Source organism: Amia ocellicauda, chromosome 5 (genome assembly GCF_036373705.1).
Source record: "Amia ocellicauda isolate fAmiCal2 chromosome 5, fAmiCal2.hap1, whole genome shotgun sequence".
Lineage (NCBI taxonomy): Eukaryota > Metazoa > Chordata > Actinopteri > Amiiformes > Amiidae > Amia > Amia ocellicauda.
In genome coordinates, this window is record NC_089854.1 from 39,695,080 (window position 1) to 39,720,355 (window position 25,276).

General features: G+C 37.9%; 1 protein-coding gene across 1 annotated transcript in view; it reads left to right on the forward strand.

Annotated features, from left to right (window-relative positions):
* The first annotated feature begins 2,314 nt into the window (after window positions 1–2,314).
* cftr (CF transmembrane conductance regulator) overlaps window positions 2,315–25,276 on the forward strand; it is a 29,784-nt gene continuing 6,822 nt past the window's right edge. Inside the window, exons 1-22 of the mRNA XM_066705143.1 lie at window positions 2,315–2,534; window positions 3,509–3,619; window positions 4,961–5,072; window positions 5,970–6,185; window positions 6,597–6,686; window positions 7,556–7,719; window positions 7,826–7,951; window positions 8,255–8,501; window positions 8,975–9,067; window positions 9,927–10,103; window positions 11,284–11,475; window positions 11,643–11,737; window positions 14,123–14,209; window positions 14,343–15,051; window positions 15,764–15,892; window positions 16,072–16,109; window positions 16,589–16,851; window positions 17,416–17,495; window positions 17,850–18,000; window positions 20,191–20,418; window positions 20,600–20,700; window positions 21,844–22,077. Of these exons, the coding sequence (XP_066561240.1) occupies window positions 2,482–2,534; window positions 3,509–3,619; window positions 4,961–5,072; window positions 5,970–6,185; window positions 6,597–6,686; window positions 7,556–7,719; window positions 7,826–7,951; window positions 8,255–8,501; window positions 8,975–9,067; window positions 9,927–10,103; window positions 11,284–11,475; window positions 11,643–11,737; window positions 14,123–14,209; window positions 14,343–15,051; window positions 15,764–15,892; window positions 16,072–16,109; window positions 16,589–16,851; window positions 17,416–17,495; window positions 17,850–18,000; window positions 20,191–20,418; window positions 20,600–20,700; window positions 21,844–22,077 (3,696 nt within the window). The 5' untranslated portion in view covers window positions 2,315–2,481. The remainder of the gene's footprint in view (window positions 2,535–3,508; window positions 3,620–4,960; window positions 5,073–5,969; window positions 6,186–6,596; window positions 6,687–7,555; window positions 7,720–7,825; window positions 7,952–8,254; window positions 8,502–8,974; window positions 9,068–9,926; window positions 10,104–11,283; window positions 11,476–11,642; window positions 11,738–14,122; window positions 14,210–14,342; window positions 15,052–15,763; window positions 15,893–16,071; window positions 16,110–16,588; window positions 16,852–17,415; window positions 17,496–17,849; window positions 18,001–20,190; window positions 20,419–20,599; window positions 20,701–21,843; window positions 22,078–25,276) is intronic.

A 25,276-nucleotide genomic window follows, 5' to 3' on the forward strand; every position in this document is an offset into this window, starting at 1 on the left:
GCTCATCTGACTTCTGGGTCATGTGTTTTTCTTGGTCTAATCTGTGTTGCAGACTTGAATGTCAAAACCAGGTTTGTCCAATCCGTTCTTGACACAATACAGGCGATTAATTGGGGATCCCAATGTGCCTTTTTGCATTTGTTTTTAGAAATCTGAATAAAGTTCAGCTGAGGCCACACATCTGATAATAAATAAATAATACAGGTTCCCCTATTGTGACATAATGGCAGGGCTGGTGCAAACCAGTAGGTTAACTACTTTGCCACCAACACATTGGGAAGCAAAAAACAAATTGTGAACAACACAAATAGAAAGTTGGCAGCTCTTTAGATTCAATTTTAATCACTGCACATGCAGGGTGAAGCTAAGAGTCACACAGACGGACACGCACCCGTCTTTGGTCTGGGGGCGGGGTTAAGGACACAGAGTGACAGGTCCCCTAGGGTGCCACTTACCTTGAAGCAAGCCCTGAATTATTATTATGTGGGTAGTAGAATGTTTCCAGTGATACAGACAAAACTTTAGTTTAATCTAATTAAGAAAGTTCAGATAGAATGACTTACACTAAGTATTTGATAATAAATGCAGTTATTCTTTCAAATATGGATGAAAAGGCTATGCTCTTATGATATGATTTAGGATGCAAGGGTAGATAAGAGTCTTTTTGAACCTATTTCTACATAGATAAATGAAATAAAAAATAAATAAATGTAAAAGTCTGTTGTTGAGTTTGCCTGATTTTGTGTAGCTATTTTCAATGGTACTACTGATGTTCTAACAGCTAGTTCTCAAGAACCCTGTGGGGGAGGATTGTTAGACACATGGATATGTTGTGCAGCTGCTTGCTAAATGTTTGAATGGTGAAATGTGGTAGCAGTTGTTTTGTAAATGTGCACTAAAGCTGGCTTATTGTCATGAGTATGGTGATGGTCTGTGTTATGCTTGTGTAGTATATTGGAACATTCTGATCTTAGGGCTTGTAGGTGTAACTCAAAGCTGAAAAAATCTAATTATTGTTGTAAACACATTTTTTCTGTCTCCAATCAACTCCTTAACTGTGAATTTATATGATATTTACATTACAAAGATAAAGGGCTTTTCCTCTATATTTTAAGTAATAAGTGCTCCCCTTTTGTTAGTTTTCTAATATGATTCATCAGCAATGTTTGAAAGGAGGGAGCATGTGAAATACGCTAATGTCTTACCAAGGCAGAGCAAACATGTACTGTAGGTTTTTCTACCGTTTTCTTCTTTTTGCTTCATGACAAGCAGAGTCAGTGACTGGACAATGGTGCTTTAATGCCTCCACTCATCTGCTTGATTATCTCTTTCTTTTAATTACGGGAGTAATCATCCAGATCGGTCATAACTGCAAGTGACTTAGATGTAACACAACCTGTTTTGTTTTGTAACATTGTCAATTGTTGTGACATTTGAACAGCAAGTTATCAAAATGGGCCAAAGGTTTTCTATATATTACACAATCATAAAATAATCATACAAATAAATTAAAAGGACACCAAATATGTTTCTCTTGTTTTACATTGTAACAGTTTCTAAAAATCATCCTTTTGTACCATTAGCTGATGCTGAAGAAAGCCTTCATCCTGACACATCTGACCAATCTTTTAATCATAGGACACTATATGTTTTCAAATTACAATTTGAGCAAGCGTAAAGTTTTTGAAGTAAGAATTAATTATCACAAAATGGATGATTACGGGTTGTTCAGGAAGACTATAGATTTTTACAAAAGAGAACACTTTCAGGTTCTGTAGCAAAAGTATCCTTCAGAGCGGAGGGAATGAACATCACCTGGCAAGAGGATCAATCTGAGGTTACAACTGATGGCTGCAAAGCATCCAATAATAATATTCTCAGGAAGGTTTTCTAATGTAAGTCTACCCTAACCATATGTACTCAATAAAACAAACCAGTCCAAAAGAGAAGTGAATTCATGTAATGTAATTTTAGATAATTGTAATTACTGTTTTGCGCTGTTACTGTTAATTGCCTTGGATAAAGAAATTAGCCACAGTAATAATATGCACATGATATATATATATATAGTAACATAGTATATAATGTATCATTTGGGGGGAAAGCAGACAAATTCGATACATGATCATCTTTTTTTTCATTTTGTGTTAAATGCCTGTATGGAAATAAAATGTTCTGTTATATAGCCGTGGATCTTTTCCAAATGACACTGCACTGGGTGTCCGAAGTTAACAGACCGAGAAGGAAGTATAGAGTCGGTGCAGCCGGGACTGTGTGCTGTGAAGGGCAGCCTGTGGGACAGTGCAGTCCCGCAGCGCTCCGGCTGTGACCTGGGCAGAGCCAATTAAAGCGCTGACATCACTGCATGCAAAGCAGAAGGTGGAGAACAAAACTTGCGACCTGGTTCAAATTGGGAGACTTTTAACAGAGTCCTCCACACAACTCTCAGGTGCAGATAAAGACACACGGCGCCGCTTTAGGATGCAGAAATCACCTGTAGAGGATGCAAACTTCTTCTCCAAATTTTTTTTCTGGTAAGAACTTTTCTTGTGTAAGTTTACAGCACGGGACTCGATAGAACTTCTGCTCGTCTTCTGTCAAGTTGCTAATAGAAAATATGACCAGTAATGTATAGTGTCAGTATCGCTGTGTGCTTTTGTAATTAGTATGTACTTATCTTTACCGTGTTTACCATTCAGTTCCGTTGATTTGTTTCTTATTCGGATGCTTATGCATATTAAACGACTTATTTGTTAATGGAAATACCTCGTCCCGCAAAGCACTTCAACTTTCAAATGCACCTGCAGCGACTCAGGATAACAGCTTTTTAAGATCATTATATTTGATTTGGTAATGAAACACACCTGTACATAGGACATGCATTCTGTCCATACTTGTGAAGACGTCAGTTTGAACTTACAAAAAAGTTCATTGTAAACGATCAAATCAAGCGAAACAAGTATGGAAACTAAATGAATGTATAGTATTTCACGTTACAGATCTCCAGACAAGTTCAGAGTTTGTTTTAGTTAATTTTGCTTTGGAAAACACAAAGCAAAATCAATTGTGATGTGTAGAAATGTTGTAGAAATTGTGTAGTACAGTGATCTATTTAGAAAAACAGGCAGTATTGAGAACTACATACATTTGACATATTATTGTAAATATGGTGTTTGAATGCAACATTTCTAATAATCTAACAGGTGGAAGATAGAATTTGTGTAATTTTACACAGGATTGCTACCAGAAAATTAAAATAAATACATAATGAGCACAAGTAATTTTTCAGAAAGCATGTTAAAGTATGTGAACCTTTTTTTTTTTTTTTTTAAGTTAAGGCGCTTCTCACGGCACACAATTGCAGATTATATGTATTCATTATTAGTTTATTTCACACAAAGTAGAACAGCTTATGTCGACATCTGCTGTGATACAAACTGTGGTGACATCATCTCAAAATACTCATGCAATTGTAAGTTTTTTCAGCTCCTTTCTTGTTTTCTCACAGTTGGACAACACCAATTTTAAGAAAGGGATACAGGAGGAAAATAGAGTTATCAGATGTATACCAAGTACCATCTTTTGATTCAGCAGACCATCTTTCAGAACGATTGGAAAGGTTTGTAGCCGAAGTTCTCTTCGCCAAAACAGAAAATAATCATTGCTTTATGTGACCCTATATTGTTAAAGAATGCCTGGTATGAAAATATTAGATACATTTTCAATGTCAGCAATACTAGTATAGCTAATGTATTTTACTTGTATTTGATTGTGACTGAGTGAACCACACATTTACTCATTTGTCTTTGAAAACTAAATTGTAACAAGTTGGCAAGTGAAGTGGATCTGAAAGAATAGTGCGTATTGGATCAGTTTTATTGTTGTCATGGTCTTTGTCAATGTTTCTCCTCTCTGGTCCCTGGTGACAATATGTAGTTTCTTTGATTTCACTGAAACTAAATTATAATACACACACACACACATTTATGAATACAATAAGCATAATTTATGTTCTTTAATAGACACCTGCACAGATTTGTTAAAGGGCTAATCAAACCAACATAGCTTGTGGACAATGATCTATATTGTTCAATTAATCTAAATGCATCTCCTACTATATCCAGTTAGTACAATATGGATAATTCTTAATCAGTGTCCTTTGACTGAGCTCTGCACGTCTGCATAAATTAAATGTATAATAAGCAACTCTATTTTTTGTTCCTCTTTTGTGCTATTTACTGTAACCTTTAATCTTGTCTAATGTTTTGAATAATGGATCATTTGGTCGACCTTCAGCCCAGCAGTGTATTTCCAGTGATTATCTGTAAAGCATTTCTTAAAGCAGCTGGAACTTCCAGTCATAGAAGATTGCCTCAAATGTGGGTCGGCATTTCAAACACCAGTCTGTTTTATGCTGTGATGCATTCCAAACAAACATCTCCCTGCCCATAATGTCACCCTCCTTGGGTAATTACAATTAAAAGGATTTTGCTTTCTGTTGAAAACTGGGGCCACCCTAAATGCCACCTATTGTTTTCCTTGAATGAAAGAAAGAAACATGCTACAGAAAAGATGTATGTTTGCCCTTGTATTTGCCCAGTTAAGAATTGGAGTTCCTCCAGACCCCTATTTGGCCATTATTTGTGTATTTCTCTTTGGATCCCTGTTGTCCCTTTAGTAAGCATAGAACATGACCTTTTAAACTGCCAGCCCCCCGTCAGGTGATATATGGTCAGCCATTTTTAATCTGCCAAAAATGTGGTCTACAGGGAATTTGAACTTTTATTCAATTAACGGGTTGGTAAGGTTTTGATCTTCATGGTCTCCATGTACTTTACTGTTGAATAAGTTAGCCAAATCTCCAGGGTTATATGTGAGGGACTCTAACAATGTGAGAGAGTCAAGTCAAGTCTGTATACTATGATGTGGGTTTTAACAGTGTGGTTGTGGTCTTTGGTAGAGAATGGGACAGGGAACTTGCCTCATCAAAGAAAAAACCCAATCTTCTCAACGCCATTCGACGCTGTTACTTCTGGCCTTTTGTCTTTTATGGGGTCCTGTTGTACTTTGGGGTGAGTTTCTAACTCTTTTCATTGCCTACAGAGAAAGATAAACAGTCAAAACTGACTTTGCATACAGTAGATATGGCCTAATATAGGTTTTATCTTTGTGCTTGGAATGTGATTAATCCCTACTTATGATGAATTCAATATTCAGCACCCTGATTTTTTTTTTTCACATTAAATCACTCATTTGGTACTTAATAGGCCGATAACAAATTGTCATTTTGTAATTGACTATCTATGTGTAAGCATTTCTCGGGATATTGTCTTTTACAATCCATTCCCTTTTTAATATTTTCAGGTATGGCAACTGGTATTATATCCATATCTATGAAGGGAACAAGACAGTGACAGGTCTTAGGTCTTATGTCTTATGAAAGTTGCCATTTTATCCCTTTTATCATTGACCTAATTATCAATGTTAGTAATGAAAATAAACTGAATTAAATTATTAATTGTACACTGGCTTACTTTTCTTATTCACCTTCTTTTTGGCTACATGTTGATCTTCCATGTTGGGTTTCTACAGCATAGTTTGACAGGTGTTGACAGTATTGTTCTTAGAACTGTAAAGGACCTGCTGTACTTTGGAAGTTTTCAAAGGACTTGTTACAAAATATTAGCAAAGTTTTTTGTTTTTTTTTCTCTGATGCATTTCAAATGCCCTTTTGGTACCATGAATTAAAAAAGATTATAGGCAACGATCACTTTTTATGATCACTTGACTGTTTCCTCATGTCCAAGTCACATGTGATTTGTCCTTCAGGTTGGATTTGCCAGCAACAAGTTTGTTACAGTATCCAGAGTCACTCTCAGAAAGGCTATTTGATGCAATTTGTTTGTTGAATTACAACATGGCTTGTAATTGTCTCATTTTCATTTTTGTCTTTTAATTGTACCTTATAGGAAGCATCAAAATCTGTTCAGCCTCAGCTTCTGGGTAGAATAATTGCGTCATTTGATCCAGTCCACGACCCAGAACGCAGTCAAGGTTTCTACATGGCGCTGGGGCTCACGTTGCTTTTTGTTGCAAGATTTTTACTTCTCCAACCTGCCATCTTCGGCCTGCATCATTTAGGGATGCAGATCAGAATAGCTTTGTTTAGCTTAATATACAAAAAGGTAACTCCATTCACAGTTGACATTAATTGAATCTACATGTGCTTCTTTGTAGTCATGGTGACAAGTCAAGGTTAGCAAAAATACAGAAGAATTGTTTTAAGGCTCCTCCCGTACCAATTGCACCTCACAAAGTCATTCTTTGAAAAAGTTTTGAAATTTTAGTAACAGCTTAGTTTAGTTGACTAAAACTGTTCTTTGTTTGATTCTGTCATGCAGTTTTGTTGTCAGTGTTGTTTTGGTCAGATATTCCGGGCAGAATCCAGCCAAAATATTTCCATGCATTTTCCAGACTACACTAACAATAAATGCTAGCTTATTGAATATAGTTCACCATTTCTGATATTGCACTCTTCTACTTATACATCTTTTTCACAGTTTTAAGCCTCCTAAAAAATGTGTTTATCTTGCTAGACATTAAGATTATCCAGTCGTGTTCTTGACAAAATCAGCACCGGTCAACTGGTCAGTCTGATGTCTGCTAACCTCAACAAGTTCGACGAGGTAAGTTTGAATGATTTTTTACACTTTCCTGCACTTGTCCTTCTCAGAATACATGTATAACATGCAAACACACAGTTGAACTTAACAGCACTTATCCAGGGTGACTTAAATTTGTTACAATGTATCACGTCATTTGTTTATATACAATTACCCATTTATAGAGCTAGGTTTTTACTGGAGCAATATAGGTACATTGACTTGCTCAAGGGTACAAAAGCAGTGTTCCCCACCTGGGATTGAATCCACGACTCCATACTGCTGTTCATTTTCAGACAAGCAATGGTGTGTTTTTAAAAAGAGGAAATATGTGCATATCCACTATCCTGATGAACATCTTTTTAGATCCAAAAATGGATCTTGGGTTCATTTAAATGGTTTCTCTGAAGGATACATATTAATACCCAAGTGTTCAAGTACTTAGTGTTCTTCATCCAATTGACTTTGAATGTTTTTTTTAGGCCAGCACAACACCACTTATTAACAAATAGTCTAAAGATGTCAGACAGATGATTGGTATGAATAGTGCCTGGGTCCACATAAGTGTTAGTCTTCAAATGAATACCACAACAGGAGTGCCCTGCTGATTTAAGTCATGAAGTCTGCGTCAACATTATGAACTATATAAATTATATAATGCCAGAGAACACTGAAAGATGAACTTTGAACCTATTTAAAAAGAAATAGCGCTGTGGTGTTGAATGTGGATACAAATTGCAACTGCTTCAAGGCAATTATCACCTGTATTTCACACGGCTCGTACAAATCGCAGACACCAGAGTAGTAATTTAGACTTGCAGCCTTAGTGCCTGGGGATGGCTGTGCATATAGTGAGTCTAACATTCAGTCTGTCCTGTGCTTTTGTTTTGCAGAGCCTAGGCCTAGCTCACTTTGTATGGATTACACCTCTGCAGTGTATGCTTCTGATGGGCTTTATCTGGCAGCTGATTGAGGCCTCATCCTTCTGTGCCCTGGCAGCCCTTACTCTCCTGGCCCTGATCCAAGCATGCCTCTCCCAGAGGATGGGGCCCTCCAGGTAACCAGTAGCCGTGTTTGAAATTCATGTCCTGTTCATTGGAAATTGTACTTTGTCTACCTAATGTGAGCCTGTTACCTAATTTGTACAAATTGTTGTTCCACAGAGTGAAGAGGGCCAAAAAAATCAGCGAAAGGCTCGCACTCACGTCCGAGATTGTTGAAAATATTCATTCAGTTAAGGCATACGGCTGGGAGGACATAATGGAAACAATCATACGAAACATTAGACAGTGAGTATAGTAGGTTATTTTTCTTTTCTTTCAGTTGATAGATTTAAATATGCTTTGGCTCAAGATGTAGTATCCATAGCATGTTTTGGATCCTGGAGAGAAAGTTGACATAAATACAGTTTATAATCTTATTGTAACTGAGGGTTGATTGAGGTAGCTGAGGGTTGGGTAGACAGAAAATCCAGGAGACACTGCATGCCTTCCTGAACAAACCCTTTATATTATATGTTTGACAGATTTTAGTTTTATTAAGATATGGTACATCAGGAAAGTGTTGTGTTCTGTTGTGTTGTCTTGTCACAGGGATGAGATGCAGCTGACGAGAAAGATTGGTTACCTGAGATACTTCTACAGCGCATCGTACTTTTTTTCGGCCATCTTTGTGGTGATTTGCGCCATCGTGCCTTTTGCTCTCACTAAAGGGATCATCCTGCGCACAATATTTACCACGCTGTCATACTGCATGGTCCTTAGAATGACTCTCACAAGGCAGTTTCCGGGCTCTGTGCAGATGTGGTATGACACTTTGGCGCTCATCAACAAGATCGAGGTAGGCCTGGGAATTTGGGAATTTCCTGATGATCTACAGTGACAAAAAGGCGATTAAGCAGCCATTATTATTATTTTTTTATATTATGTTGATTGTAGAGCCCAGTTTTGAAGTACAATTTGGATGCATTTGTTTATCTCCACTCAACTTTTAACTTGGTTGGAATGATTCTAAGAACGGAAAATAGGGTCTTAGGGTTAAGGGTCTTACTGAGCGTCTTGAGTGAATCTTGCTCAACAACAAATAATTATCCGTTCTACTAATATGTGGGTTGTATATAATGGGAAACCCAAAGTAAGGTGTGGAAAAGTAAAGTGAAATTATATTAAACAAAGGAGAGGTAAAGTAAATCATTATTCAAAACAAGATAAAACCATAGTAGAATATGGCAACACAAATGGCCAATTGGATTTTTATTTTTCATAAAACTCTTGAGTCCAATGTTTGAAAAGTTAATTAATAATGTCTTCCAGGATTTTCTAAAGAAAGAGGAGTACAAGGTTTTGGATTACAATCTCACAACAACAGAAGTAGAGCTGGTTAATGTGACCGCATCCTGGGATGAGGTATGAGTGTGTGGCAGAATGTTTATTTGACCAATACATGGCGTAACTTATTTTACTAATACTCTAGTTCACAACATACGTTTCACAAGATCATGCAGAAGATAGAAGAGAAATAGTTCACCAAGCACTTGCTTATTAATGTTTTTTATGGTTAAAATCACGAAAGTATCAGTGGATTTTGTTTTCCAGGTTTTTCTATTTGGGCTTGCCCACAGAATATCACACCTCTGCTTACAAGGCTACACTTTCATTTCCATTTTTGTGAACTTTGAGCCAGACAGCTCATATAGGGAAAATAATGCGAGATGTATGAAAAGCCCTTTCATTAAATTTGGGATTTGGCTTCTTACTATTCTGAACTGATCTTCCATAAACAAAGTTTCTGAAGTAGCTGATTAACCCAAATGTCTAACATAAAAGCTTGCGTCTTGCTAATTGTTGTATATGTTTTTTATTGCCCATCCACAAAAGGGTGAATTATCAAAGTCTCTTGTCAATTTACTATTCTGCAATGCAGCAACACTATGGGTTTCATCTACCTTCTGCTTCCTAATGCACTTGTAAATTAACCCGCTCAGTACTGGCTGTCCTTGGTGAATGTTTTTTCTCATTTCCTTCATAGGAAGTTACTGGTGAAAACATGTTGACATAGTATGTGTAGATACAACATATGTATACATATATATTTTGTAGCTGTGACCAAATTGGGCTGCTGCAAAGATTGATAATGATAAACTGTCAGAATTATAAACTTAATTTCTAATCACATGCCTTTTCAGTCTTGTCAAATCTCTGATAAGTCTTTTGATTTTGATTGAGACCACAGCTACAAAGAAAAACAGCTTTGTTTTCCTTTCAGGGTATAGGAGAGCTCTTTGAGAAAATCAAGCAAGAAAACAAAGACAGTGGTCATCCAAATGGAGATGGAGGACTGTTTTTCTCTAACTTGTATGTTACACCGGTCCTGAGAAACATCAACTTGTATCTTGAAAAGGGGAAGATGTTGGCTGTCGCAGGGTCAACAGGTTCAGGCAAGGTAACCCTAGCTACTTTCTTTACTAAAATGAATCTTTACTAAGATTCTCTCCTTGAATGAAAGATAATACAAATTAGGAACAGAGCAGAAAGGTGATCAACAGGGATAAAAACAGGGAATATATATAAAGACTGATTTGTCAAAAAATAATGTAGTAGTACTCCTACCCTCAATACTTGCCTAAGGATCGTTTACTTTATGCAAACAAAAAAGGTTTTTGAAGAGTGTGTGCTCTGAGGTTTGTGTGGCATTATATTTATGAGAATAGAGTCCTTGCAACAAACAACAATTGCAGCTACAATACTCTCAATTAGCTGTTTGTTAAATGTTGCAGTTCCCAATAATTATATGCAATCCTTGTGCTCTGATGTATCAGTTCGTGGTGTGATTTATAGGTGCTTTTTCTTAATGAACTTCAAACTTCATAATCTCTGAAGGTTAATGATACATTTTGTTTATAAACTTAAAGCAAATAAACAAACTGTTATCTGTTACACATTAACTTAACAAAAGACTTGCCTTAAATCAAGGATAATGACGACGGTTTCCACTATAGTCATGTAGTGGTGTTTGTAAACAACTATTCAATATAAATTGTTTATAAAGTATATAAACTGTACACTTGTCTCACTGTTAAAGTTTGTTTTTATATAAATATGGTTACCTAATAAGTTCAATTAATCAACAACAACAACACAATTCCCATAACCTTTTATTTGGAAAATAAATGAATACATAGTGTTTCTCTCTTACTTTGTTAGAAATACAACAATGAAAGTTTAACAGGGAAAGCTGTATTTCCAGATAAACAACATCAAGTAGCAATATTTATAATACTTCATAAATCATGTGGTTATCTCTTTGTGAAATGTATGTTTTGTATTCTGGCCACACTCCTTCCCTAATTTATGTTTAGCCGTTGGGTTTGTGTTTAGTGGTATAACATTCCAAGATTCCGATTTATTTTGGCACATTCAGAAGAGGGGGATAAAATAAGAAGTTCGATAGCACATATGTGAAGCCTGAGTCATGGAACCAAATCACTGCACGGGTTGATTATTACTGGTGCTAGGCGTGGTTTCATTAACTATTTTCTGTTAACCATGGGAAAAGTGTATTAAGTGACTTGAATGAGGTTTTAGAATTTGACTTTTCAACCATCATCTTATTTTATCTACAGAGTTCCCTCCTGATGATGATCATGGGGGAGCTGGTGCCGTCCGAAGGGAAAATCAAACACAGCGGCAGAATATCCTTCTCCCCTCAGACATCGTGGATCATCCCTGGAACCATCAGAGAGAACATTGTGTTTGGACTGACTTACGATGAATACAGATACACCAGTGTCGTTAAGGCCTGCCAGCTCGAAGAGGTAGCTTTCACTTTTTCAGGAATCGAGTATTTTGTAGCAATCTTTTTTTTTTTCTTTCCTCTCCCCTTCTCCCACCTATAGACCGCTCTTGAGACAGCCATACAAGAAGGTTCAGGTCTTTACATACCTGCTTGAATATTAATTTTCTGTTTTTGTTTTTTTAATAGGATCTGGCAATTCTACCTGATAAAGACAAGACCTTTCTAGGTGAAGGAGGCGTCACTCTGAGTGGTGGACAGCGTGCCAGGATCGGCTTAGCCAGGTTTAGTATAAGTTTCAGAGTTTCACCACATCATTCACTCTAACCTTGGCCTGGCACTCAATAGCACTTCTCTTTAGGAATAATAGAATTTTTAATAATTAACCACACTTTCTCCCTCTATCAACAAACTTCGGATTGAAGCCGGGTCTACCAAAGACTTCTACTTTTGATAGATTGTTCTTGAATCCTGAAGTTAAATACTTTGCCCTGTTGCGTGATTTCCACTGGATCAATGAGTAACACTAGATAAACTACATACTGTTCAAAACTTTTTCAGGATTGATTGATTACATGCATAAAGGAAGGGTCTGGTAAATGAACAGTTTAAAGTAACCTTTTCATAGTTTATCGCTTGTTATCTCTAAACTATTGCTTATCTTTTCATATTAGGATTCATATTTAGCTTTTCTTCCTTTTTTCCTCTACTAACTTGTAACTGGCAATTGTTAGTCAGCTCAAGAGATAAAAACAAATACGTTCATGTTTAGCTACTGGGGATTCCTGCATATGTACAGTACTGTGCAAAAGATTTAGGCAGGTGTGAAAAAATGCTGTAAAGTAAGAATGCTTTCAAAAATAGACATGTTAATAGATTATATTTATATGCAAAGTGAGTGAACAGAAGAAAAATCTACATCAAATCAATATTTGGTGTGACCACCCTTTGCCTTCAAAACAGCATCAGTTCTTCTAGCTACACTTGCACAGTTTTTGAAGGAACTCGGCAGGTAGGTTGGCCCAAACATCTTGGAGAACTAACCACAGGTCTTCTGTGGATTTAGGCAGCCTCAGTTGCTCCTCTCTCTCCATGTAATCCCAGACAGACTCGATGATGTTGAGATCAGGGCTCTGTGGGGGCCATACCATCACTTCCAGGACTCCTTGTTCTTCTTTACACTGAAGATAGTTCTTAATGACTGTCACTGTATGTTTGGGGTCATTGTCATGCTGCAGAATAAATTTGGGGCTAATTAGATGCCTCCCTGATGGTATTGCATGATGGATAAGTATCTGCCTGTACTTCTCAGCACTGAGGACACCATTCATTCTGACCAAATCCCCAACTCCATTTGCCGAAATGCAGCCCCAAACTTGCAAGGAACCTCCACCATGCTTCACTGTTGCCTGCAGACACTCATTCGTGTACCGCTCTCCAGCCCTTCGGCGAACAAACTGCCTTCTGCTACAGCCAAATATTTACAATTTTGACTCATCAGTCCAGAGCACCTGCTGCCATTTTTCTGCCCCCCAGGTCCTGTGTTTTCGTGCATAGTTGAGTCGCTTGGCCTTGTTGCCACGTCGGAGGTATGGGTTTTTGGCCACAAGTCTTCCATGAAAGCCACTTCTGACCAGACTTCTCCGGACAGTAGATGGGTGTACCAGGGACCCACTGTTTTCTGCCAATTCTGAGCTGATGGCACTGCTGGACATCTACCAAATGCGAAGGGAAGTAAGCATGATGTGTCTTTCATCTGCTGCAGTAAGTTTCCTTGGCCGACCACTGCGTCTACGGTCCTCAACGTTGCCCGTTTCTTCGTGCTTCTTCAGAAGAGCTTGGACAGCACATCTGGAAAACCCTGTCTTCCTTGAAATTTCTGCCTGGGAGATACCTTGCTGATGCAGTAGAACTACCTTGTGTCTTGTTGCTGTGCTCAGTCTTGCCATGGTGTATGACTTTTGACAGTAAACTGTCTTCAGCAACCTCAACTTGTTAGCTGAGTTTGGCTGTTCCTCACCCAGTTTTATTCCTCCTACACAGCTGTTTCTGTTTCAGTTAATGATTGTGTTTCAACCTACATATTGAATTGATGATCATTAGCACCTGTTTGGTATAATTGTTTAATCATACACCTGACTATATGCCTACAAAATCCCTGACTTTGTGCAAGTGTACCTAGAAGAATTGATGCTGTTGAGGCAAAGTGTGGTCACACCAAATATGGATTCAATGTAGATTTTTCTTCTGTTCACTCACTTTGCATTTAGTTAATTGATAAATATAATCTATTAACATGTCTATTTTTGAAAGTCTTACTTTACAGCATTTCTCACACCTGCATAAATCTTTTGCACACTACTATATATAAACCAATAAGCATTCAATTTCAGATTAGATCCTTTAGCAACTCTGGAACAGGTTGAGAATAAAAACAGTGATTTAGCTCACAAATGTAAGAGTGGGTTGCCATTTCTAATAACGTCAATTTTAAAACCATTTCTCAGGTTATATTTTGCCAATTAATTAAGCATGCAAGTTGAAGACTTCTCTTTTCTTTTCAAAACTAATGTTCAATCTGGAAAAAAAGTGGACTATTTATGTACATATGTACTGTGTACATATCATAGAGGGCTTAACATTTTCAACAACTCTTGTATTCATTGCAGAGCAGTGTACAAAGATGCTGATGTGTACCTTCTGGATTCCCCTTTCACCCATCTGGATATTGCGACAGAGAAGGAAATATTCGAAAGGTAAGCTTTAGAGATGCATAGTAAGGAGATGTTTTCACTCCTCATGGTGTTGCACGCAGTATGGTTGATTGAGATGCGAATGACGGAGAACAACATTCCAGCCTTGGTGATTAATTGAATCCTCTTTGTTTAGGTGCTTATGCAAACTCATGGCTAAGAAAACACGCATTGTGGTCACTTCCAAGTTGGATCATTTAAAAAAGGCAGATAAGATCTTGCTGTTGCACAATGGCACCTCCTATTTCTATGGGACCTTCTCCGAACTGCAGTCTCAGAGGCCGGACTTCAGCTCGCTGCTGATGGGCCTGGAGGCCTATGACAATATTAACGCTGAGCGCAGAGGATCTGTCCTGACTGAAACTCTACGCCGAGTGTCTGTGGACGATACTGCAGGCTTCCACCCAGACCCTACCATTCAGACGTTCAAACACACCTCTTTAGATCGGCCAGAGAAGAGGAGGAAGTCCTCCGTTATCATCAATCCCCTTGCGGCTGCCAGGAAGTTCTCCCTCATGCCCACCGAGGAAGACACTGTTGGCGAGCTTCAGGAGCGGCGGTTCTCAGTGGTGCCGGAAAACGAGCAGGTGGAGGAGGTCCTTCCGAGAAGTAACGATTTCATCCCCGGGACCAAATATCAGGGACAGAGACGTCAGTCCGTCTTGGCATTTATCACCAACGCTCATGGAGAAGGGCGGCGGGCTCAGATGCACTCCTCATTTCAGAAGAGGCTGTCCATTGCCCCGCAGAGCGAGCTGGCCACCGAGCTGGACATTTACGCGCGGCGCCTTTCAAAGGACAGCGCTTACAACATCAGTGAGGACATTGACGAACAAGACATGGAGGTAGGTTGTCCTGGTGCGGTAATGTATGCCCAGATGGCAGAGAAGGGGACATGTGACAGATACACTGGGTGTTCTATAAATAAACTATTTCCCATGTTACCTTTGCAAAAGGAAATGATAACAGTTGATAACATGAATGTTTGGGTTTATTTTGTTGGTGAACACGTGAGATATAAGAAAGGACCAATGTGATTCAATTTGGTTAATGACAAAAATCATTAAAAGCACATTTATTAGTGTCTCCAGTCTTCCGATCATCATAACTGATTGAAATACCAGTGGATGAGCTTGACATGGTGTTGGGTTCAATCTGCACAGAAGAGCTGAGAGATGATGATAAATATGCACGCCATTGAATTTATTGGAGATGTCTTATACATTTTCACATGAATTAATAGTTTGTGCTGACCTCAGTAAGTTTGCCCATGTGACCCAAGTGTGACCCACCTTTCTTTTCAAGTATTGCTGTTTTGGAGATTAATGGAATCAATATTGTTGGTTCATTACTTATTCATGATTTGGGCTGAATCAGTGGTCTGCAAAGGTATCATTGATAAATAAGTATAGTTTAATTAACAATATTTATCCAACTAAATGTACCACAATATATTGTTATTTTGACCACAGCTGTATAATAGAGTGTAAGAAATCTGCTCATTGAATGATTTGTTTGTTTATGTTTTTCTTTTGTATGTTTCTGTGTTTGTTTTAGGAATGCTTTGCTGATGAACGTGAAAATTTCTTTGAAACTACCTCATGGAGCACATACTTCAGATATGTGACAACGAATCGAAACCTTATTTACGTGCTCATCTTTATCATGGTTGTCTTTGTGATTGAGGTACATCCTGCCATCTATTTTATTCTCAGCTGTGGTAACCACTACAATGGTTGCGGTTCAATTGTAGCAATGAACATAAATCACATGCAATTCTTCTCTCTATCCATTATTTGTCAGATTGACTTGTATGTTATTTAGGTATTAAACATTTTTCCTTCTTTTTTGTTTTTTTGTTTTAGGTGAGCGGGTCATTAATTGGAATATTGTTAATTACTGAGTAGGTGAAATGCTTATTTCATATTTTTCCAGTGTGATACTGCTTATATATTACAAGGACTATTCCTTTTCTGCTTAAAATGCCTCCCTGTTATTCTGTTTCGTATGCCTATGAAACGTTTGAGCTACAGTTTGGTGAATGAGGACCTTTGTTATGTGTTAAAAGTGTTTTAATCTTATTATCACACCAGTCCTCTAATGCCAAACATTGTGTTTATATCTGCAGGGAACAACCTCTCCTTTGACATTGGTATCAACCTAAAATGATGAAACTGAAAACGTACTATAAACGTTATGAAGTAACAGAATTAGGCCTAGACCAAATATAAAACTTTGACCTTTAAATTAAACTTACACCAAACTGAATGAGACGCCACTTTTTGATAATAATGCTTTTGTAGCTGACTATGTATTAGTAGCAGTTTTGAGAAGTAACAACCCTATTTGGTAAACTTATTATTTTATTTTCCATTTTGTTAGGAAGATCTGGAACAATGGCACTGACAATGACACTGCAAATTCATCGTCATCAGGAGTTCAGTACGCAGTCATTATCACCCCCACCAGCGCTTATTACATCATATATATTTACGTGGCCACTTCAGAGAGCGTGCTGGCCCTGGGCTTCTTCAGAGGGCTTCCCCTGGTTCACACACTGCTCACCGTCTCCAAAAAACTCCATGAGCAGATGCTGAGCTCAGTGCTGCGAGCGCCAATGTCCATCCTCAATACCATGAAAACAGGTATAACCGAAACCTCGTAAGGATCCTGGCCAACAAGGAAGACTTTGAATTGCATTTGTTGTTTTGGTTTTTCTTCAGTCCACCTGTCATGTGAGAAAAATAGATTACTTTACATATTGTCTATACAATGTGCAGTTCGTTTAATTCATTGTCATATGTATCAAACTGAGAATTTATTCTGTTGAACATTTATACATGCAAGTTTTGGAAACCCTTGGTTGAGCGCGCTGATGGTATCGTACAGTCAATACAGCAGGGAAAGACTGCAGTGTCTTTGGTTTCAGTACGTGGTCCTCAAGAATTGCAGCAGTTAAAGGAACATGGAAATCCACTCTGTAAGCACTGACATGTTTTGACATTGATAACGTATTTAAAATGGATTCGGCAATAAAAAATGTGAACACTTGAATAAATTGAGATGGCAATGATTTTTTTAAGTGACCATTCTAAGTGTGTTAGCCAGTGATGAAATGTATCTTGTATTTAATTAATTCAAATTCCAAAGGACTTTTATAAATAGACTGAAGGATCCAGCTTATTATTGTTGTCTTTTTTAAATTCCAGGCCGAATTATGAACAGGTTCACCAAAGACCTGGCGACAATAGATGACATACTGCCTCTCATTCTCTTTGATTTTGTGCAGGTTAGTAATCGGTGGATGTTTGGCTATATAGGAAAGAGGAAATGCAGTGAACTTTTACTATGAAAAAACAACTGGTGCTCAACTATTGGTGACAACTTTCTAATAAGTGGAATGCATTAAACAGGGATTTTCTACTGTTTTTAATTCATTCTGAAACAGAATGATTTAAAAACAGCAGAAAATCACTGTTTAATGCATCTTTCTGTGTTACATTGTATAGGTAAAAGACATACCACTCTCCCAGATCAAGTCAATCATATACATTTTTTTAAATATAACATTTTAGTTGTATAGCATTCTGCCTTAAAGAAGAACTTCTCAAATATGGTCTCATTAATCTTTCTTTTTTACTAGCTCACACTGATTCTTTTGGGAGCCATATTTGTGGTCTCTGTGATACGACCCTATATCTTCTTAGCTGCTCTCCCTCTTGCTGTCATTTTTGTTTTGCTGAGGAAATATTTTCTCCGTACTGGACAGCAGCTGAAACAGCTTGAAGCTGAAGGTAAGAGAGAGAGATCCACTATATATATACACTCACCTAAAGGATTATTAGGAACACCTGTTCAATTTCTCATTAATGCAATTATCTAACCAACCAATCACATGGCAGTTGCTTCAATGCATTTAGGGGTGTGGTCCTGGTCAAGACAATCTCCTGAACTCCAAACTGAATGTCTGAATGGGAAAGAAAGGTGATTTAAGCAATTTTGAGCGTGGCATGGTTGTTGGTGCCAGACGGGCCGGTCTGAGTATTTCACAATCTGCTCAGTTACTGGGATTTTCACGCACAACCATTTCTAGGGTTTACAAAGAATGGTGTGAAAAGGGAAAAACATCCAGTATGCGGCAGTCCTGTGGGCGAAAATGCCTTGTTGATGCTAGAGGTCAGAGGAGAATGGGCCGACTGATTCAAGCTGATAGAAGAGCAACTTTGACTGAAATAAGCACTCGTTACAACCGAGGTATGCAGCAAAGCATTTGTGAAGCCACAACACGTACAACCTTGAGGCGGATGGGCTACAACAGCAGAAGACCCCACCGGGTACCACTCATCTCCACTACAAATAGGAAAAAGAGGCTACAGTTTGCACAAGCTCACCAAAATTGGACAGTTGAAGACTGGAAAAATGTTGCCTGGTCTGATGAGTCTCGATTTCTGTTGAGACATTCAGATGGTAGAGTCAGAATTTGGCGTAAACAGAATGAGAACATGGATCCATCATGCCTTGTTACCACTGTGCAGGCTGGTGGTGGTGGTGTAATGGTGTGGGGGATGTTTTCTTGGCACACTTTAGGCCCCTTAGTGCCAATTGGGCATCGTTTAAATGCCACGGCCTACCTGAGCATTGTTTCTGACCATGTCCATCCCTTTATGACCACCATGTACCCATCCTCTGATGGCTACTTCCAGCAGGATAATGCACCATGTCACAAAGGTCGAATCATTTCAAATTGGTTTCTTGAACATGACAATGAGTTCACTGTACTAAACTGGCCCCCACAGTCACAAGATCTCAACCCAATAGAGCATCTTTGGGATGTGGTGGAACGGGAGCTTCGTGCCCTGGATGTGCATCCCACAAATCTCCATCAACTGCAAGATGCTATCCTATCAATATGGGCCAACATTTCTAAAGAATGCTTTCAGCACCTTGTTGAATCAATGCCACGTAGAATTAAGGCAGTTCTGAAGGCGAAAGGGGGTCAAACACAGTATTAGTATGGTGTTCCTAATAATCCTTTAGGTGAGTGTATATATATATATATATATATATATATATATATATATATATACACCTCTATATTCACATATTTAAACAGTATACTACATTTGAGATAATTCTTGTCAGATTTATTTTCAGTTTCCCCATTTGAAATTCAGGAAAGTTTGCCATGTACTGATTACAGATTTATTCTGTACACAACCATGATTCAGATTTGATATTTTTTTAAATGATGCACTATTATATGATTTGTATTATATTTGCAGGGAAACAAAATAATAAATAATAACATTCGCTTTAACTAGATCCAGAGACATGTGACATTTGGAGTTTAAAGAAAAATATAAGCGGAATAATTACATTGTCCATTGTCATTTTAAAACATGACATAGATTCAACCAGTCAAGCTTCTAGAAATTTGAAATTACCCCTCTAACTAGTATGAGTCTCAATTATCTCCCATTGGATTTTATTTTTATATTCATGTGGCCTGAATAATTAATCATCTAGGAACTAGATATGACTGCATCTTTCATCTTGTCACATCTGAATCAGATATGTTTCCCCACCAAAGAATATATCAGACCAGACTTTCAATCGCTCTTCTTCTTCGTCTGCTGATGTGACTCTTTCAATTTTCCTTTCACCATTAAGTCTGGACAGTTGTGTTCTTGTGTTGCATACCAAGACCGAGACTCTGACCTGCCCACCAATTGCAGACTTGTACCCAGTTCAATTTCTTGTCACATGACGCTTTCAACGACTTAAAAATAAAATAAAAGGTTGGTAGTTGGCGATTCCTGGGCAGGTCAATGTTTTGGTTTGGTCTCTTTAGTTAAGTCTCTTTTAGATCTTTAAGCCAGAATACGTAGTTGCTGTAAACACTGTGATGTCTCTTGCATGTCTTTTTTAAGTTGCTCTACTTATTTATTCATGTCATAACAATGTTATATTTCTCTTTCTCCCAGCGCGAAGCCCAGTGTTTTCCCACCTCATCATATCCCTTAAAGGGCTGTGGACAATAAGGGCTTTTGGACGACAGACTTATTTCGAATCCCTTTTTCACAAGGCCTTGAACATTCACACAGCCAACTGGTTCCTCTACATGTCCACATTGCGATGGTTCTTGTTCAGGATCGACATGATTTTTGTTTTTTTCTTTGCTGCTGTTGCCTTCATCGCCGTTGGAACAAACCGTAAGGCTACGGTTATGTTGATTGATATAATTGAGATTGCTCTACGTAAAAAAAACATTATATAGTTTGATCACTATTTGCAAGCCTTTAAACTGTTAAGTGTCCCAGGCCATTTATTGTAATATCTAAAAATGGCATATTAAGATGTGGAAATATATGGCATCTCCATTTTTTCAAACAGGTGATAAACCCGGAGAAGTTGGAATAATTATTACTCTGGCCATGCTAATTGTGGGAACCTTTCAGTGGGCAGTTATCACCAGTATAACTGTAGATAGTCTGGTAAGTCTTGTAATCTACCTACAAAATGCAATATGTACACTTGTGTCCTTTTTTAATTATAGTATTCAAAACTAGACTATATCTCTTGGATTATGTCTAAGTGGGTTGACACATTTTGGATGCTGATATCTTAAAGAAGTCTACTTGTGTTGGCCGAGCTTCCAGAACAGATTCCTACAGATTAATCCTGAAACTGGGTTTATTGTTTTATCCCAGGGGTTTCCCTCAGACCTTTATCCTCATTGTTTTTTTAAAGCTGATATGAATCTTCTCCACAGCTCCAATCATAGATGCACTGGCGATAAACTGTGAGCCCTGTAATTAGACTCGGAGTGGTCCATATTTCCTGTCTGTCTGCTACACAGTGCTGAAGCTCACCCCTGCTGGCGCGCATGGCTTCTTCATTTACTGCTTCCCTGTCACGCCAACATTCCTGCACATTTCATGCTCTGACCTGTAGGAATGATCGGGCCGTGTGGTTGTAAATCCATCACATGCACAAACAAAGGCACGGGCTCTTCATTAAGCAAAGCTTCAGCCAACACATATATTAACAGCCTTATGCAGATCTTGGCAAAAAAAAAACTGATTTGGTATGCTTTTTGGTACGCATGGAATTAACATGTTCTTTATTTAGTGTTTTTTGCTTCTATAGTCCTGGTTGGAAATACACCCATATTTAAGGTATTTTGTCTAAATAAAAAATAAGTTCTGAATAATACTTTTATATATGTGTATATACTGTATAATGATAATATATATTTTTTTTTGTAAAATAATTTTAATTTAAAAAAGTAGGTGAAAATAATTTGTAACTACAAGAGAACGTTTATAATGCTGTTTTTTTTTTTAACTAAATTCACACAGTAATTTGAAGGCTGTGTGATTTTTAAGTTCAACTTATCAACCAAGTGGACATTCTGTTCTTTTGATCCAAGATGAACGTAAAAACCTGCTCATATATATGCAAGTTTACATGTACGATGCACTGGCAACATGCACCTTTTAGTGTGTGATTTCCGAGAAGGCAGATATATACACACACACAAAAAACATGAGAAACAAGCTGCACACAGACACGCTCATTTGCTCCTCTGCATTCCTTTTGTTCTTAAAATAAAATAACAAAGCATTGTGTTCCAGATGCGCTCAGTCGACAGAGTGTTCAGATTCATCGACTTGCCTTCAGAGGAGCCTAAGCCAACTGGCCAGCAGAAAAAAGACACTGGCCTGGTGATTGAGAACGTGCATGCAGAGGATGGAGACGGCTGGCCGTCCAGAGGACAAATGAACGTCCACAACCTCACAGTCAAATACACGGAAGGAGGCAGAGCCGTCCTTCAGAACCTCTCCTTCTCAGTGAACGGCGGTGAAAGGGTAAGAAGCTGATCAGCAAGCTGCTGTAACTGGGGACCTGGGAGAGGGTAAACCCGTAAAAGACAAGTTTTTATCCATGTTGCCTTTTTTGTCTGCATTGGTGCCTTTTCTGCTCATATTGTGCCCATGTAGTCAGGTGCCTAAAACAAAACCCAATTAACTCACAGCATGATTCTCAGAAAGGTGAAAAGAAGTGGAAAAATATCTCTCTTGACTCCTGCATAACATTTAAAATGTGTCATGGTGTTGTCTGTCTTCACTTTCAAAATATAGATATATTCTTACTTCTTAATTCTTATCCAGCATTTCCCAGACGTTTTAAAGGAAAGAGTCCTCTTGACTTGACTTAGAAGGAAAAGGTCAACTGGTTTAAGTGAAGCTTAGCATGACATATAAATATACAAAGCAGACCGATTCTCACTCTTTTATAACAGCCCAAGTCCTCTTTATTTCTAACCCCCCCTGTTGTGGCATTATCTCCCTGTATGCCACAGCCATTCCTGGCATGCATGGTTTTTGTCCTTGTTTAGTTTCAGTGTATTTTATGTGGGTACGTGTTGCTATAGATTCAGTATTTGAATTATAAGCTAACTTGAAGGTCTTTAGGGGGGAAAGAAAAGTCACAAGAAGAAAAACATTCTAAATGGGTTATGATTTCACTTTGTTAATTTGAAATCATAAATAGATGTTTCTTGAATCAACAAAACAATACACAGCCTTCCATTTCCAGCTAATTATCTATGAAACCTTACTGAGGTTAGGTTTTATTCAATCTTTAAAGTGTTCTGTGGATACCCTGTGAATGGTGCTATACTAAATCAAAATTGATTGATAGCCATCTTTGTTTTAATGCAAGTAATAGGCAGACTCATAAGTCGACTATGTTCAGGTGAGACTACCCAATTTGCACTTAATATAAAAAATGCATGCAAATAGACACTTCAAAATAAATAGTGAATAGTTTAGACTGAGGGATCATATCATGCCCTACAGTTTCTTTACTGTGCATTCAGGTGCTGAGGCTGTTTATGGATCAGTTATTCAATTCATGGTTTTTGACCAATGATTAAATTAAAAGGTTGCCTTTTCCAGTCAAACATGGGAAGAGAGTCACAGTGACCCGAGAATTACAGCACAGAGACTCCTTATTAAGTCAACCACTGTTTTATATTGCCAGTTAACCGTAACATTTAACTTGAGTCGCATATTCTTCAAACCAGTTCACTGAATGAACAGACTAGACAAATTAGCCCGTGTTCAGAATAAAGACTTAAAAGAACCTGTAGGGGGAAAAAAAGTCAAATTTCTCACAATTCACATTTCTATGTCATTCGCTTGTTGTATGACATTGCTTGTATGACTGTGTTTATGGATACACACAGTTTACAAGGACCTTTATGCTAAACAATTCACAACAACAGGCTGTCTGGTGTCACTGCCAGCATAACGGCATCAGGTCAGGGATGATTGTTGGCCAGCATGATCCTGATCATTGACCGTATATCCACATCCATGACCAGGGCCTTGTATAAAACGTGCTTATTCTCCACGTTCACCCTTTTCTTTTCCTGTAATCCAAAATCCAGATTTCTTTCTTTCATTTCCGGTTCTTCTCCTCTATTCTGTCTCCAGCTATCACAACCCAGTGTGGTCATCAGAAATCATTGCCTATTTTTCTGTCTTGTTCCTTGTATAAGGGTATTGCATTAGGTGTTTATTATGGTCTTTAGCAGTCTACAGTGCAACCCCGCAGAACCAAATTCTTAAAATAACAATAACAAGAAAATGAGTGGAACGAGTGCATACCCCCCCCTCTCAACTTTATTGCTTTGTCCAATTTTTGAAGTTAAGCTTTTTGGATGAGCATTTATTAACTGCACAATACAACTGATTTAGTAGTTAACAAATTACAATCAAACTTGTTTTCAGTTATGTTGCAAGAAAATTGTGCATTCCAATGTAGAACGGCACATTTTATAATTAAAAGCACTTTACTATTGTTGCTTTGTTTTCTACTACATCCTGCTGCAATGTGTCAGAGAGCAGATTCTCATTGGTCAGGTCTAAGCTGCAACATGGGCATGAGCAATACAGTTGCTTTCCAGATGGGAGAAATACCCTGCCTTTAATGCAATGTGGTAATAATCTTTCACATTTGGATTGTTTATTGAATAAATTTGTGAACCAGGAGTGGGTTTTTAGGATTTGCAGTTAAAGGCTGTCCTGAAAGTTGTACAGAGAAGCTGATTTTCATGTTTATTTACTGCTGTGGAATTATTTTTGAAAGCAATAATAATTCATTAACCAAAGCGGTAAGCACTACAGGAAATGTTTGAGGTCTGTGTTGTGGCTGTGTCTATGTTTACTGGACATGTAAGCTAAAATAAAGAGTGGCTGTTCATCTTCCGGACAGTATTTACATGTCTGTGTTGACATACTGAGAGCTCCAGTGTTGGGTTGCCATAGTGGGACCTTTTAATGTCTCATTCATACTTCCAAACAACAAGCAACTTGGGGATATACAAAAAAACAAAAACAAAAAAACATGTCAGTTCTGTGTAGTTTATCCAGGCCTGACATATCACAGTGTTACAGTAATGACTTGCTGAACTACCTTTTGACTGATCTCACTTTTTATTTGGGCTGATCCTTCTTTGGAACTTGTCCATTTTCATATATTGCGAAATATTTTGGATGGATTTTCACTTCTTTAGCATCATTTGCATTAATTTCTCAGCACCATCCATCCATTCAAAGGTACAGCAGGTCCTCAGGTGAGGTGAGGTGACCTCTCTGACTTGAACTGGTAGAGGCAGATTTAGAAGGTCTTATTTTAATGAACAAGGAAGGAAATCTTCAAAGTGTCTGTGAATGTATTTAAAACGTGAACCATTTTGTTTCTTCTTCCTATTCTGCATGTTTTGCCTATGCCACTACTGTGAAAATATGATTCCCCTGGAGAAAAGTTTAGTTCTGTATATGGGGTCACTGTAGATGTGCTTCAGCCTTTCACCTGGCTTGGTGTTGTTAGTTACATGCTAACAAGTCAACAAATGAAAAGAATAATCTGCACAAGCTGTTAGGTAAAATCACATAATTATACGTTGGTTAAGAAGACATGACTATGCCCAACACTGGCGGGTTATAAAAGAAAAAGCCTAAATGTTGCATCGTTTCAGATATGCTGATTTGATATTCT